Source organism: Apteryx mantelli, chromosome 3 (assembly GCF_036417845.1).
Source record: "Apteryx mantelli isolate bAptMan1 chromosome 3, bAptMan1.hap1, whole genome shotgun sequence".
NCBI classification, from domain to species: domain Eukaryota; kingdom Metazoa; phylum Chordata; class Aves; order Apterygiformes; family Apterygidae; genus Apteryx; species Apteryx mantelli.
In genome coordinates this window covers 118,164,871-118,181,754 of record NC_089980.1, presented here as the reverse complement: position 1 = coordinate 118,181,754, position 16,884 = coordinate 118,164,871, and the positions used below count along the sequence as shown (strand labels likewise).

General features: G+C 40.3%; 1 protein-coding gene across 1 annotated transcript in view; it reads right to left on the bottom strand.

The window, feature by feature from the left end:
• SNTG2 (syntrophin gamma 2) overlaps positions 1-15,610 on the bottom strand; it is a 295,649-nt gene extending 280,039 nt beyond the window's left edge. Inside the window, exon 1 of the mRNA XM_067294829.1 lies at positions 15,539-15,610. Within this exon, the coding sequence (XP_067150930.1) occupies positions 15,539-15,610 (72 nt within the window). The remainder of the gene's footprint in view (positions 1-15,538) is intronic.
• Positions 15,611-16,884: the final 1,274 nt, after the last annotated feature.

Sequence of the window (16,884 nt, the reverse complement as noted above, 5' to 3'; positions counted from 1 at the left end):
GAGATGGCCAGATCTTACAGAATTCACCATTACAAAAGCAACTGCATGATGCAAAATATGTCACAGCAAGGCAGAGTATAATTGCCTTTGTTTATACTTATGAAGATGCATTAAGATAAATACCTTACATGACTGAGATCCAAAAGTTTCCTTCATCAAGAAGATAAATGTCATGGCCAAAATGGTTTTTAATCTATACTGAAAATATCTCTATATGAGGCTTTCTTTATTCACCTTCAAAAAATAATTTTAGTAGTGAAAAGCCTCTAGACAAGAAGGGAGAGATTGATGAACATTTCATAATCCTCAAAACTGTACTCTTCTACAGATCTTCTCCTTTAGAGGAGAAGACACCGAATGGTGAATCAAGCGATTCAACTTTTGACAGATGGCCTTCATCTCCCTCTATTTCTTCATTTTCTTCTTTTTAGAAATAACTACTAGAATTACAATGGGACGGAAGGAAAAACACTTTCACTGTGAAAATGCATGTGAACAGATTGCTCAGATGAGTTTGTGCATCTCTATGGATGGAAATTTCACAACTTCACTAGTCAAAGCCCTGAGTCACCTAATCTAACTTTGAACATGAGCTCTGGGAATCATGGCCTCACACTCAAGCTAGATATTGCTAATATCTTACTTTTAAAGAGGCTCACTCTCCCAGCTCCAACTGAAATTTAGCTTCAGCCTGGCAAAGGCAAAAAATATATAAATATACACATACATAAACATGTGTGTCTCAATGCTGCTCTACATATATTTATGACATACCATTCCTGAAAGGTTTTTGATTCCTGAATCAAGAATTCCTCAGTTTGTTTTGATGCAGAAAATTAAAGAGAAAATTAAACAGAATAATTCTCCAGCACAATTCATTAAATAAACTGAATATCAATTAATAATCCTATTCCTCCCAAACACCCCTTCACCCAAGGAAGCAAGAGTGGTTTGGATCTGTGGACTTGGTTGTTGTGCTTCGTTCTGAATACTCTTTATCAGATGTTATACAGAAATCACACAAGAAGCTCCCAACTGAAATATTGAAACCGATATCACTGCTATAAAAAAGAACTAATGGTTAATTAAGTAATTAAACATCTTCATGACAAATTTAATTGAGAACCTGTAGCACCCACAATAAGGTGGGTCCACAGAACAGTGTTCACTCTGTGATGATATTAAGGGATTTTGCTCTCAAAACAGCTGGAAATCTGGATGCTAAAGAACAACAGTGTAACAGGGTTAAGCACATAGAACAACATTCTATCAGAAAGAAACAGCTACAAAAACACTGCTAGCAATTCCTCAGAAAAGAAATTGGAGTCAATCACCTATTTCATGCTTCAGGATGTATAATTACAAGTACCTTATGACTAACACTTACAGTAACCCTGCTCAATTCAGCAAACTGACCAGGCCACAGCTGGAATGTTGTAATCAATTTTAAAGACAGATATGGGTCAATTAAAGAAGGTCATAGGGCAGCAAAGAAAATGTATGATTGACAGAGCCAGGAGATGATTGGTGCTTCTTGTACTACAGAGGAACAAAAGAGTTCAAGTTAACAGTCTTCAAATGCACAGAAAGCTGCTACAAAGAGCAAACATCCTACTGCAGAGACCATCTTACTGCAGAGACCAGACAAAGTAACAGTAGGCTTGTATTGCAGTAAGAAGAGAGTCAAGTCAAATGAGTGAAGAACTGCAGATTATTCAAGCTCCATCTGATCCTGATCAACTTTGGACTGCCAGGTGCCAAGGAGCAGCAAGAGTGGGCTGCTCCACAAGGGAAGGTGAGCAGGGAGCCCAGGGTGGCAGTGAGGCAGGCAGGGGCAGTGTCCATATTGACCAGCAGTGCAGTCTCACAGTATCTGAGCAATAAAAGGAGAGCAAAATGCCAGCCAAAGTACAATATCAAAAGAGACAGTGTAGCCATAAATGTTTATAAAAAGACACAGGTAATGCATGAAAGTGAGACATGCCAATTCTTGTCACACTTGACCAAATCAAAAAGTCCTCTCTCCCTCCATTGAGCTGGTCTATAATCAAAAAACTTCTTGTCATGTACTTCTTTCACTACCATTATAATAAAGTTATTGGCAGACTGATAGTCAAAATAGTAGCAAGACCTGGCAGCCTGCAACAGGAACTGGGAATAACTGAGAATTTAGTCATTAGGGCACTAGGAATTGCAGTCACATTTATAAAGGATATATATTGCTCTTTGTGGGCAGAAAAAGCCCTACCTTACTGTTAGGTTGTTTTCTTTGTTGGTGCTTTGTTGGTTCAAGGATGCTGTAAACCAGAATTACAGGGTCTGCAATATTCTTTTTAAAAGGAATTTTTTGTAAAGTCTAATCTTCCTCCATGCTTTATTTCCTAACTTTTCCTGATGAATTGATAAGAATAATAATTTCCCCTTCGGAAAAAGAGTGTGTTTTGCATGCCTCAAAGACTACCCATGTATATTGCCTGGAATACTCTTCACCAATTTGCTTTGCCTCACTTCTAAAAGAACCTAGTAACAACAATTATTCTGCAGTCCATAAAGGAAAACAGAAAAACAAGAGGCAGAGGTCATGTGCCTGCCCTCTCAGAGTTACATTAATTGAGGGAATATTTTCCTTCACACTTCTTATAGCACATCTGAGAATAATACTCAAAATCAGACTCTTTCAAAGATAAGAAAATTGGGAAGGAGTGGAAAGGAGGAAGAAGAGAATGAGCTGTCAACATTTATTCCTGGAGCCTGATCTACAGTGCTACTATTGATTTTAAAGCCTAGAGATTCTAAGGAGAAGTGAGGGGTGTGGAAAGAGGTGCAGAAGAGACAGTGTAGATGTAGGTGGGAAAGGAAACCAGTAGCTACACTGTACGCTATTGGATAAAAACTGTACATACAACATACAATTGTACACTATTGGGTAAAAAAAGGGGAGACAAAAAGCAGATAAGAAGAAGGTGCCTCTTTTAATCAGAGTTGGAAGAATGAAATTTGCTGAGGCTATGTCCACGCAGACTAGTAATGCATTGCAAGACAAATAGCTCTGTAGAGCAAAACTGTTTTTGTCAAGGATCCAACATTCATACTATGGGCATTTTGGGGAGGTTTTATGTTAGAGTTGCTATAGTATGGTCCCATGGACTCAACCCTCATTAGCGGCTGCAATTAATTCGGTGCATTCCTGCAACACCTTTCAGTTTGGTTCTACCTGAAAGAAATTCAGACTGGATGCTTCTGCATTAGCACATTTGTTCGGGCCAGGACTACACTTTTTGAAGCAAATCTGCCTCCAGTCATCCCTACTCCTCACACTTCGTTTTGCATTGTCACGTGGTCTGAAAGCATGCAAAATGGATTCTTTTCAGATGAATGAACCCAAGCTGGAGATAGACTAAAAGGGCACACCCGAAGAGCCCGAGTCACTAATAGGCATTCAGTCCACAGGATCAGACTAGAGCTAATCTGAAATAAGCCCCCCAGAAATTTGTACAGGGTGAAGGCTGAGACCTGTCTTATTCTGCTGACCTACTCGTATTCAGGTGCACTACTTACCAATGTAGACACACCTTTGGTGCACTCCAAACCACTTTGCAACACAAACTGAAGGACAGTAAATAAGGATGATAGCGAGATTCACTTTAAAATCATGTTCTTAATCCAAACTTAAATTCTAATGCACATGTCCTATGACAAAGTAAGAATATTTGTAACAGAATATTTTCCATTGCTGTTTTATGCTTTGCTCTGCATGCTACACCATTCAGTATATTAACGTTTGTTCTGGAGAAAGTTTGGTTTCAGTTCTTCACTCAGCTCACTGGTAGTAGACTCCCCTGAATAAAAAAAGTCAGCAAATTTCCAACGCTTTTGAGCCCGTCAGGTTAACACCACTGACAAACAGGAGAGCTACAGCAGAGAAGATGAGTCTAATCAGTTACATCTGTACTAGCAAATAAAACAGCTAGCACTGCACAGCTCATATCAGCATATCTAAACCCTCTTGCCCTCCTTCCTCAAGGACATGGATGCCACAATCATGGGGTCCATGGGAATGGTCCTCCGTCTATACAAACTCCCAAGTCACAGTCTGGACATTGTCTGAGATACTAATTAGCCCAGGACAGTACTACGCTAAGCAAAATACTAGCTCTTTGACAGTATGGTCAAATGCATATCAGTGCTTGAAGCCATGCCATGGCCCAGTTAGTGTAGTAGGTAGCCAGCAATTCCTACTTACAGAAGGTAAAGATACCAAAGTCTATTTTCAAAAGGGTACAATCTGAATGGAATATTATGCTGCTTCTATAGTCGATACTTGACCACATTCAGCAAAACTCCCACACCTCAAGCTACGGGTACATCTCTGAATCATAGGTTATCCTGTAACACCAGTGCATAGATTAGAAAATTGTGGAAAACTAAGGCAAGGTGTTACATCCCAGTTAACTGAAACAATGTCACGTTAAAAGTATCTGAAGAGCTCATTAGTGCAAGTACCTTAATTTCATGTAGAATATGAAATTAGTTCCACAAGACATTTGGTCTGTAAATATCAAGCAAGCTGATGAGTGACTTTTTAGATGGCTATTTCCAATTAGCATATTTAAATTTGTATTCTGTGTGATAATGTTTAAGACAACAATTTTCCATGATATTTAAGAAAACTTTTTAATGTTTCTTGCAGATTATACATAGAGAACATAGACTACTGTTTGGATTGTTCTTTTGAGAGACATCCAATTAAACATAAAATAGAGAATTAGGTCTCAATGAGCAGAAGCCTTTCTAAAGAAACATCAACAATACGTGTAAAAGCAGAGTTTATAGTCAGACAAACCAGATAAGAGAAACACTGTCACTTTCTCTAAATAATATTCCCTCATCTTTCATTATAGAGAATGTTTTGATTACATAATTTAAATGGAATCGGTCCCTTCTCCCTAGGACAAGAATTTTTTGATTTATTTTGATAATATTCGCTTGACTGAAATAGAGACTATTGCCAAGGTTTTACAGAAATAATTGTAAAATAATGATGTTCTGCAAAAGAGTTCACTTCTTACCACTTATAAGTTCCTACCAAAAGGAATTTATACAACTACACTATATTCATCTCACACCATAGCAAGAGATTAGTGAGTTTGTTTTATTTTTATTTATTTTACTGCTGCTAGATATGCTTGGCTAAGTCGTAACTTATGTAGAGCTGCATAGTCTGCAGCTAATTTTCAAAATCTAAAAATATTTTTATAGTTCTCCCAGAGCAGACATCACTAACACTAATTGCTTAAAAATTATCCATGAAGCACTCTTTGCACTTTTTTGTGGCACTCGGCAGTGAATCATACATTGGACTAACAGAAGGGAAACTTTATAAATTTTAAAAGATAAAGTCTTCATTTTCTGCCATAAATTGATGAAGCAAGATGTTTTTGTGGAACAGAATTAGATTGACCCTGGTCAAATTAAAATGACACTAGAATTATGAGAATTAGAGAGTCAACTCAAGCAGGTTTACTACATTTAATTATATTTAGATATGAAACCTTCAGCCCATAGACATTAAGTTAACCTTACTGACATTTACAAAAGTCTGTCAAACTGATGGAAGTTGGAGAAGAGACAGAGCTAGCAGAGGCTAAAATATGGATTCTCACCCCTTCTGTCAGCTCCACTCCCTTTAATAACTAGCCTGAAGTCTTTCCTTCTGCAGTGTTTATGTTCTTCAGAAAGTATGTTTCTCCTCTGTTCATTTTGAACAGCTGAACAACGTCAATGTTCAGTTAATGAGAAACCCTGAAACTTTTTTTTTTTTTGAGGAGGTGAGGGAAAGACTAAAAAGAAGAAAGCAGCAGAGAGCAGGGAAGAACAGAAGCAGAGGGGTATATAAGTAGTTTGCTTGCCCCGTTTTCTCCACTCCAAACTAGTCATACAATAAACTAAAAAATGAACAGGTGATAAAAATCAAAACCAAGTCTGTTTATTAATCATGATTTTTTTTCCTGACTTGGAGTCCATACAAAACTAGACATTCTATTCTCTCTCCTGACATCTGAAGGACATATTCTGGAGGGTATTCATCACAGATGGTCCCAACTGCCACAAGTTTACTCTTGAAAATCATTGCAAAGCTAATTTTTGTTTTCTTAGTTCAATCACTGGTAGTAAAAGACAGGAAAAGGAAGCATTCTTCCAAGCTAGGGTTTACATAATCAAGAGAGAGCTCCTTGGGGTTCTGTGTATAAATCAACTCCAAACTGTTTCATTTCATTAATTCTCCTCAGTAGACAGTTGTCATAATACTTTGCCAATTCAGACTTCAGACTCACTTCCTGGAGCACCTCCCATTTTAAGCCACTGATCCCCAAGAGTACTTAATTACTTCAAAGCTAAGACTTCCTTCTTGCTGGAATCAGTATTGTTCCTGAAACGATTATCTTGCTTTTGAAAGTTCTTTGAGACCAACCCATCCCACCTATCCCCATCTCCAGCCTTGACTGCTTAAATTAAGTTGTGATGGTGCCATGTTTTTATTAATGCTCCATTTAACAGGAAAAAAAAAAAAACAGCTATTAAACTTCTGGAAGTCTAACTTCTCTGAAGAAATTAAAAACTGAAAATGGAAGGTATACCAGATAGGTTTAAGCCTCAACTTTTGAAACTTCTTAAGTAAAAGGATGATGTGTATCTGGTTTCACTTGACTGGGAACAAAGATGTATAACTCTAAAGAATAAATACTTTGCTCCATATTAAATTTCTGTCATCCTTCCCTTAGAGAGGACACTATATGATAAATAAGTAATTCGACCTTAAATTGGTGTCAGTGGGTAATTTTGGCTATGGTAGATCTCAGTAATTTTCTAATGTAAAATGAACATGGAGTTTATCTTAGGTATATCAAGAAAAATGTAGGTTTATGTGAAGTTAGATACGGTGGGTCAAATAATATCTATTACCTATATAGGTAATAGGTTATAATAGGTTATCTGAAGACTGAGATGGTGTGCATTTAAAGTATGACAACCTTGAAGGAAATAATTTTTATATACAGTAAGAGTAAAAATTCCTTGCCTTACAAACTGTAAATGGAAATACTCACAGAAGTAACTTTGTGGTAAGCATTTGGCAGAGGTATTATATAATTAGCTCATATACAATAAAGTTCTTGTAAGAAAACAGTATATTAAAAAAAAGTTTGTTTGTTTTTTCATTTTTGACATATTAAAAGTACAGATACACACAGGCATGCATATTTGTTCCAGCAGAACCAAAGGTTCCTTTAATGATCATTAAACCCCAAATAACAGATTTGGTGATTTTAGTACTGTAGAGTAGCTCTTCAAAGCGCACTAAAAAGTCTAATCACTTTTATGTAATGTCATTTTTGTCTTATTACTTAAAACAGACTATTCTGTTTATCACACCTCCAGTATATGCGCCATATGATGCACCAGATGTTTTAGTAATTAATTCATCTTTTAAATGAAAATTATAATAAATAGTTGTATAAAAGAGTGTGTTGACGCAACTGATGAATACACTGACAGTTCAAAACTATAAACAGAACAGATTTTATAAAAAGCAGCAGCTACATCACTAAACAAGACTGTCAGACTGAACTGTCAATATATGTTTATTTATGCTTTAACTGTATTCTAAAAATGAGCACATATCATGGCTTACTGTATGTCGTTATAATGCTGTTCAGTCATGGCTCATGAAGGGTGGCAGAAGAACATCTAAATGCTACATTTATTGAAAAGCTGCATAAAACAACAGGATATATTGACAAAAACAGGGGAAAAGACTTACCATAGAAAATTAGATTATAATTTCTATTTGAAGAGAGTAGAATATTTTATTAGGACAGAAGAAACTTGCATTTTATTAACACAACCACACTTACGAGTAATTCCTTAAGCCTTTCTAAAACATGACTTAGTAGTGTTAAATGGGATTTGTATGGAAAGAAATGTGCCTATGAATTTCCTTGAACCACCTGGGTTTTAGTTACAGCCAATGAAACAAATGAAAAATATATCTCTTTGCCTGTTGATTGAACAGCCTTTAGGCAGAGGGGAGATGGCAAAAATGCTTGTGATGAATAGTTTCCAGTTATGAATACGTCCTCATGACATCCAACATGAGATCAGTTCTTCTCACATTTTCCTCAAATAAACTTAATCATCTTACATACATTTAAAACAGAAGAAGACAGCTTCTATAGCTGGATAAAAAATAAATATTCATGACTACCTCTCATGTTATATAAGTTGTTTTTGAATGTGCATGCTCATTCTTCTGCATTTTTTACATTATATAGTATAGAAGCTATATTATACAAAATATATCCATATTTTTGGTGATTAAGTTAAATGAACAAGTATTTTTCAAATAAGTCAGGATCCATTATTCCATTATTGGAGAGGACAGGATAGTGCACAATTTACTCAAGCCCCCCTCCCCCCCCCAAAAAAAATCTAGTTGAGATATGGAAGAAAACCTTTATACTGAAAAACATTCTCCATGTAATCTTCAGGGAACTTTCATCCCTAGGAGTAATGTTTTTGTTTGTTATATTTCCTGAATACAGGAAAACAAAACTATTGAAAAACAATTTATTCAGTCCAAATTAAAAACAAAAACCAAAAACCTCTTGTATTCAGCTTCTTCACTGATAAAGTAGGAACAATAATGCTCACCCCCTTTACAGCCTACTCTGAAACTCAGGGTACTACTATCTGTAAATTGCTCAGTTTACAGGTAGATGTTAACAACTATTAATAGTATGAATCAGAATAATAGCACTGAGGGAGCACTATCCACCAGCACACCTAGCGTAACCAACACACTGTTTTTCCACTGGCTATGTGAATACAGTTCATCACAAAATACAGGCTGAGGTTCTTCGAACCCCATTTGAACTTCAGCTAATTAGAGAAAAATAAGTCTATTTGTTCTGTTACCCCTCCTGCAAAACTGGGCATAAAAAGGGAACCCCCATGAAAAGGTACAATCACCAAAATTCCATACTGTGACAAGAAAGAATATTCAAGTGCTGAAGATAAAGATCCAACACCAAAAGGCTTTGATTCCATCTCTGTTTGGATAAGACTGCTTCTGTGGTCCTGAGCAAGTTAACTAACCCCTCTCTGCTACAGCTCTACATTAGTAAAATGGGGAAGTCTGTACTACTTTTAATCAAAGAAGTGCTATGAGACCCAGCTGCCCAAACTCTGAGAAGTATGTGTAGAGTGCTGATGACAACTGCCTATGAACAAAAGCTATTCTGGATGTCCTTTACATAGCAGACTGCATTAAATAGGATGCATCTGTTCACATGGAAAATTTCTCCTCAGTTTCCATGCATCTGATGACTTAGAAGTCTCATATAAACTGTGCAAAGGCAAAAATCCCAAAACAACAGACATATCCAATAGTGTAGGTTGATCAAGGTAAAGGGAAGCATTATATGACTATTGGTTTTAAGGCATCATATATGGTGTGAGCATGTACTATGCCTCTTCACACATGGTACAAAACAACTGAGTTTTTGCATTGATTTTTCTGCCCAAAACTTCTCGAAATACTAGAAATGCATTTTGTCCTTACTACAATCTGAACATCACAAGGAGATGATAAATGAGATAATATTGATTAAATTGTGCTAAAGGGTTCCAGCTTTTCAAGGTTATATCCTTTAGAGAGTTTGCAAATCTCATTACAGAAATCTGCCTGCTGATATACATCAATAAAGAGTGGCAGAAGGATTCTAGCATGACAGCTTTCACTGACAAGTCACACCGTTCTTCACATAGAAAGTTTAGAACAACTAGGTACAGAGGAATTCAAACCAAGAGAGTCAGCTTGCCTTTTCTAAAGAAAACAGTCCAAAAAAAAAAAAAATCAGATCATACCTGGATTAAATGAGTGTGTCCATAATAAAGTACAAGCTGGGACCTCAGTTATTCTTAATTGCCAGTTTTGTAAATAATATGATGGATGAATAAATCCACTGAAACCATTCTAGGTATTTTACTTCAACATGGATACAGTTTTTACAGTAAATGAATCTTAACTTCGGATCAAGATCAACATCAGCCTTTGTTTTTGGCAAGAAAAAAAAGTAAATGAAACTGCAAACAAAAAAAGCAAGTACAATAATCTGCTAAATTCCCCTTGAGTTATGCATTCATTCATAACTAGGCATTTTTGTTAGCTATCTGCTTTTGAAAACCTACATTGCTTAGAATTTCACTCAGAAACATCAGAAAATAAAGTTATAATGCTGGAAAGCACCTGGGGGTCCCGGTGGACAGCAGGCTGAACATGAGTTGGCAGTGCACCCTGGCAGCCATCAAGGCTAACAGCATCCTGCGCTATAGCAACAGAAGCCTAAGCGGTATAACAATAATAATCACTTCCCTTACTTGGCACCCATTAGACCACACTCAGAATACACCATTCAGGTTTGGGCCCCCCAGTACCAGAAATACATTGGCAAACCGGAGCTGGTCAAATGGATGGCCACCAAAATAGACAGGGGGCTGGAGCACCTGCCCTGCGAGGAGAGGCTGAGGGAGCTGGCTTGTTCAACCTGGACAAGAGACAGTTTTGCGGGGGGGCTAACAGCAGCTCCCCAGTTCACTACAAGGATGGTTAAACAGTGGAGCATGTTGCCCCAAAAGGTTGTGCAGTCCCCATCCTTGGAGGTTTTCAAGACCCAATGGGAAAAGCTCTGGGCAACCTAGGCTGAATTCAACACCACCACCACTTTCAGAAGCTTAGACTCACTGACCTCCCAAGGCCTCTTCCAGCCTGAATGAGTCTGATTTTTGTACACTGTCCTTATTATCATGATGCCACTGACAAGCAACATTAGGTGTCAATGTTGTAGGAACATGGTCATGCATTGTTCCTTCTGCTGAGCTCTGCTACCATTTCTATGCTTGACTGTCCCTGCACTCCCAAGTGAAAGTACTTCTATTTATATTCATCACATAACATCTTTGAAACATAAAAAAAAAGGTGCTTACAATATAAAACACAAATCTGAAGTGTAAAGAGAATACCAACGCTGTTCTTTTTCTGACATCAGACACTGTTTTTAGAGCAGTAGGTGGGCAAAAGTCTTATTTCCATTGAGATATTAAAGCCATAACCTTGAATATGATTTTTATCACTTTGATAACTGTTTTCATGGAGATATGTATAGGTAAATGAAGGATTCTGATTTTATTTTTGAGGAGAGGGAAGCTGAGTGAAGAAATGTGAATATATTTGCGTATTCTGATGATTAGTGAGTGGTGAATGTCTTCAATAGGATCTTGAAACTATTAGTTTCCCAGATTTTTAGGAAAAAAAACATGTTTCCAGACTTTGTGAGAAGTCAACAAAACTCGCACTAGAAAGCAATTATTAGGTTTTACACAATGGAATACATGGACACCCCGCTCCCTATCATAAAGCTGCACCATCTGGTTTCTGTTCACATCAAGACAAAAATTTCTGAAGTCAGATTTTGGCCACCAAAAGGTTTCAACAGAAAATTAGCATTTGGAGGAAAAGCTATAATTAAATAAGTATACCCTATTTATTTGTATTGAAGTGTAGACAGATCTTGGAAATAATCTCAAAATCAGTGTCATTTAAGTCAATAGTGTTGATATAAGTTTTAGTAAAAAACATAGGAAAGTTGAAGGTAGCAGTGCTTCTTATAGTGCACATACAGTATGACTGAGTGCAGTCTAAGGCTATGAAAGTACTGGCATGGAATATTAATGGTGGGCATCTTTAAAAAAAATGGCAAGATTAAATTTTGACTATGTAAATATGGACGGGGAAAGGCAAGATACCGATGTTTGTGGTAACATGACACCTAGTGTTCACTGTCAGGAAGTTTCTTTATTGCTGGGTGCCATATTTTGACAAAACATCAATTCCCCAGGCCTTGCTTTAAAACATATATATAATATATAATTATATATTCATATTTGCATCCCCATCCAAATGTCTAAATTACAGAGACATAGTGACAAAACAGGAGGAATGGAACAGAAAATCTGCATGTGCTACATTTTCGCTTCTAATTCAGACCACAGTTTGGGTAACTCTAAAATAGAGCACCATATAAAAAAGTAGCCTTCTTCCGTTGGGTTTCTGCTGAATAAAAAGTCTGTAGTCTCCGATAACTTCCACACACAGTCAGGGAAAGCTAATAGAAAACTGGGTCTACTAGTTGTCATGTATAACACACAAAACAGTTTCAAGAGAATTGCCACTATTCTAAAAAAATAGTGACAAAGGTTTAGTTCTACATAACAATGAGCTATCGCTTTATTTCTTCACCCTAAAAAACTGGCATATCAACAATAAGATTGGCTGTAAGGTTATCATTCATACTTCCAGCAACACAATGAAAACCACAGTATCTAATGCATCCTAAATCAATGAGATTATAAAATTCATGTAAAATCATGGTGCATGCATGCTGACATAGCAGGTAGCAATCCCCTACAGGATTTGACTTCCTGAATATTTCTGGTAGACAAGGAGGGGAAGAATAGTACAAAAAATCTGGAATGAAAGTTTACAACAGATACAAGAAACACAGGCTGCTTTCTGAAATGAGCCCAGTAACAACATGTGTCTGATCCAGAACGAAACAAGTATCAGAAATTACACTAAGAAGATACTGGCAAAATACTAGAGACAAGGTCTGACTGAAACTTCAGTTCTATAGAACAGAATATAAACAACTAAACTAAACTTCAAGAAGTTTGTAGGTCTACTATAAGAAACATCCTTAAAAGGACTTTTTGTATTAAAAATACAAGAATATAAAACACATTCAAATCTATCATGCCAACTTAAATTTGAAAGTATACTGAGTTACTTTTCAAGAAGTAGTATTTAATTGTCATTCTTCTGAAGAGAGAGGAAGAAAAAAATACATGTACCTTTGAGTATTAAGACTGCCTAGCTACCAGAATCCCAAGCAATGAATTGGAGTCAGCATGCAATATTTACTAGTTAAATGGTAACTAGTGTTAATATGGCTCTATCTTATTTCTGAGAAAAATTTGCAGAGCCATAGTCAATACTCTATGATATTAAAATACACATTTAATTTTAGCAAGGTAAGCAGACACAGATTCCTACAGTGTTAGGTAATTAAAGAACTTGTAAGTCAAGCACGTATCACACTTATTCATAAAACACAGCCTTATTTTTTAAGATGTTATGAGCATACTTCTGTGCAGAAGTTGAGAAGCCCAGGAAGCCAGACACTTATGAATGCACCTAAATAAATATCTGCCATAAGATGTCCCTGTTGAACTTAAAAGTCTACATGACTTTTTTTTTTTTAAAAAAAAGATTACATATATGCATTTTTTTAACCATGTAGCCCTACTTAAAATACTCTGGAAAGTGAGGCTAGGTTGTTCTTTATTTAAAGCAGACAGCTTGTTAAAGCTTTTGACTCACAGCACTATTCTCCATTTAGGGTCCATGTAAACCGTATGGTCACAAGCCTTTGGTTCCTAACATTCTTGTCCAAAAGGATAGCTAGACATTCATTAAGGGTCCAGTTCTGCTCCAACTAGTATCTGAGGCAGAAGTCTAGTATCAATAGGAACACGATGTGGTATTGGCCTTAAATGTATACTTTTAACACAACTACAAGAATACTAGTCATAATTTTCACCTAATGATAGTGATTAATCTTCACCTTTAACACTGAAATATTCTAAACTGCTACGCAACCTACTCAGCTGCTAAAATTTTAGGTAATTGCTGCACAGATTATTTTCACAGTCCAGGAACAAGGCTTACAAATTAAAAGCTGCGGAACAGCCTTAAAACACAGAAGAGTCTACACTAGGTTTAATTCTATTATTCACTTTTGAATTATAAAAATTTTAAAAACCAAAAGGTCAATGTTTTTGTCTCTTCACGAACAGTCAAAACAAAGATGCAAATATACACTATATATAGTCTATATACAATCATATAAATTTAAAAGCCTCCAAGAACAAGGCAACAGTTTGTTTCCAAAGATTTGAGGGCAGTTGTTGTGCATGCTTATCATTTCAGGTATCCTCTACATCTTTTGTGTCTACACTTTTATCTTGCCAAATATTTACTCTCAATGTTAAGATTATAGAAGCTCACACACGTTATGAATCTACTGTCAGAGGAACATCTTTAAGTCATCCTTTATGTAGTTCAAAAGGAGATGCCTTCTAAATAATGCTACAGATAAAATGTTAGGAGGATAACAGTTTTCCTTTAAAAATTCCAAAGCTATAATCATAGAAATAGTCAGCTCCAATAACTAGACAGGGAAAAAAATGGGATGTTTACTTTAGCACCAATAAAATATTTTATAATAAATGCAATGAATAAGTTTTTAGACTGAAGAAGACTGCAATTATACCTTACCAAAATTAAGTTATTTTATATCTTAAGAATAGTGGCACCTTAAACCACAAAGACTGTAATTATTCTAAAAGGTACACAAACCAAGGGCATACTAGATTGCGTTAATTTAATAAATTGGGGACAGTTGAGAACAACCATCAGAGGGCATCATTTATAAATAAATTTTCAAATATGCTGTCATGAAAAGTAGCAAGTATTTTCCAACTCCCTCATTTAGCCATTTCTTTTAAAGCATGTAAGATGTTGAATACGTTGAAATATCACATCGCATGTTCGTCAGAATGGAATTTCAGCTGCGTTAGAGACAGCGTGATTTCATATTATCCCTAGGATGAGCACTGATAAGTCTAATGTTGCACAACCTAACAGTAAAACTTATCCTGAAGCGCGGTGCGCGTGGTCCCCAAACAGCACGTGCGCCCTGCCATTATTCAGCAACTCTTCCCCAAGTGTAAATCCCCACGGGGATGCAGAGCTGCAGCATCCCTTGCAAAGGCGACGCTGCTTCCCCCCGCACACCACCACCACCACCACCTCTTCCTCTTCCTCTTCCTCCTCCTCCTCCCCCCCCCCCCCCGGCGCCGGGACACTGCCGGCGGCCGCAGGCGCTCGCCCCGCGCCGGAGCCACCGGCCCCGGCCCGCCCCCGCCCCACGCGGCGCCCGGCCCCGGCTCAGCGCCCTTGCCGCTGCGGGCCTGCCGCGGGGCTCCCGCTTTCCCGCCAGCCCGGGACCCCCGCCGGGCGGCGGGCGGCGGCGGCGGCAGCTCCGCGGCCGCCAGCGCGCGGCCCCCGGGGCGGCCAGCCGCGACGCCGCCGCCCTGGCTCCCGCGACGGCCCCGCCGGCCCCGGCTGCCGACTCCCCGCCGCAGCCCCGGCACCGGCCCCATCCTCGCCGGAGCCCCGGCCCCGGCCCGCGCGGGCGGTCTCCCGGCGGGGGGCTCCCACGCCCGGCGCCTCCCGCCCGCCCTCACACAGGCACCTCCCTGCGGGCAGCGCCGCTGGGGCGCCCGGCCCGGCCCGGCCCGGCCGCAGGAGTCGGTCCCGGGACGGGCTGCGGCGGCGCGGCCCGCAGCGCGGGGTACTTGCCCAGGTGGGGACGAGGAGGCTGCCCGGGCGCTCGAGCTGTGCGGGAGGAGGCTGCTTCCCCGCCACGCTCATCTCCTCCCCTGCAGCGGGGTTGGTCCTCGCGGAACGGGCGGCTCAGCCGGTCGCACTGGCTCAGGCATTTAATCCCAGCCCCCGAGCGGCGGCGTCCCGGCTCCGCGGGGGCAGGCGCTGCCGGCGGCGCGGGGCTGCCCGCCCGCGCACCGCTCCGCGCGCGGCTCCGCGCTCTGCCCCGCGGGGCAGCAGCGGCACGGCGGGGGGCGGCTTGCCGGAGGCTCCGAGCCGGGGAGGGGAGAGGACGGCAGCGGAGTCGCGCTCGCTATTTAACTTCGCTCTTCTCCTGGGGGAAGGCGCCGCCGCTCTCGCTCCCCTCCCCTCTGCGGTCTCATCCCGACAGCCGGGCTCCGGGTGCTGCCAGGAGCGCTGCCGCGCCCCTCCCCAGCCGGGCTCCGCTCCGCTCCGCTCGGTTCGGTTCGGCTCGGCTCGGCTCGGCTCGGCCGCCCCCGCCGCTCCCCGGGCTGCCCGCGCCGCCGCCCGCGCCGCCGCCGCCCGTGCCCGCCGCACGGAGCGCCCCGAGCAAGGGTTGCTTTGGCGGCCGCCCCCCAGGCCGGACTGGAGAAGCCTGCTGGGCAGTGGGAACTTCTGCTCGACGAAAACAGGCATTTGGCGCTTGGAGGCTGCAGCTGCGCTGCGGCGGGGCCCTGGCTGCGGGAGCAGGCAGGTACCCACAGGCTACGCTGCGGGCCCCGAGGTTGCCTGCGGGCCATCCCAGGCGTCTGGGAGTCGAAGTCGGGAGCCACGGCCACACGTGGCCTTCCTCCGGAGCAAGGCCCTCTCAAAAACATGAGAGGGCTGACCTCCCACCATATGCTTCTTCTTAGTCTTGGCACAGAATAACCCAAGGTCAGTCCATCTTTTAGCAGGAAAGTCCCCACCCCCAAACAGTCCCTTGAATTTTTGCTCTTTGGTTGATCTATGGCCTCCACCCAGGTGTTTCCAGCTTCCAAGTTTCTAGCTGTGGCCCAGAATCTATGGCCATCAGCTTTGGAGAATCTTCTTGTAGACCTATACTGAAAACACTGAGGCTAATACTGAGAAGAAGAGAGGCGATCTGATCCCTGACACACTAATCTATTAGTAGATGTATTTTTTTTTTCCCCAAGGGGAAAAAAAGGTGAAAGCTCTTAGCTTTTCCCATCAGTGTACTTCACAAGATCACTGTGGTTCACATACATACCCTGTTGTTTTCTTATCTAAATGTAATTTGAAAAGGCACCTCTACTCTCTTTTGAAGCCTCTGTCTTGTCATGCAAGCGTGAGAAGCTACC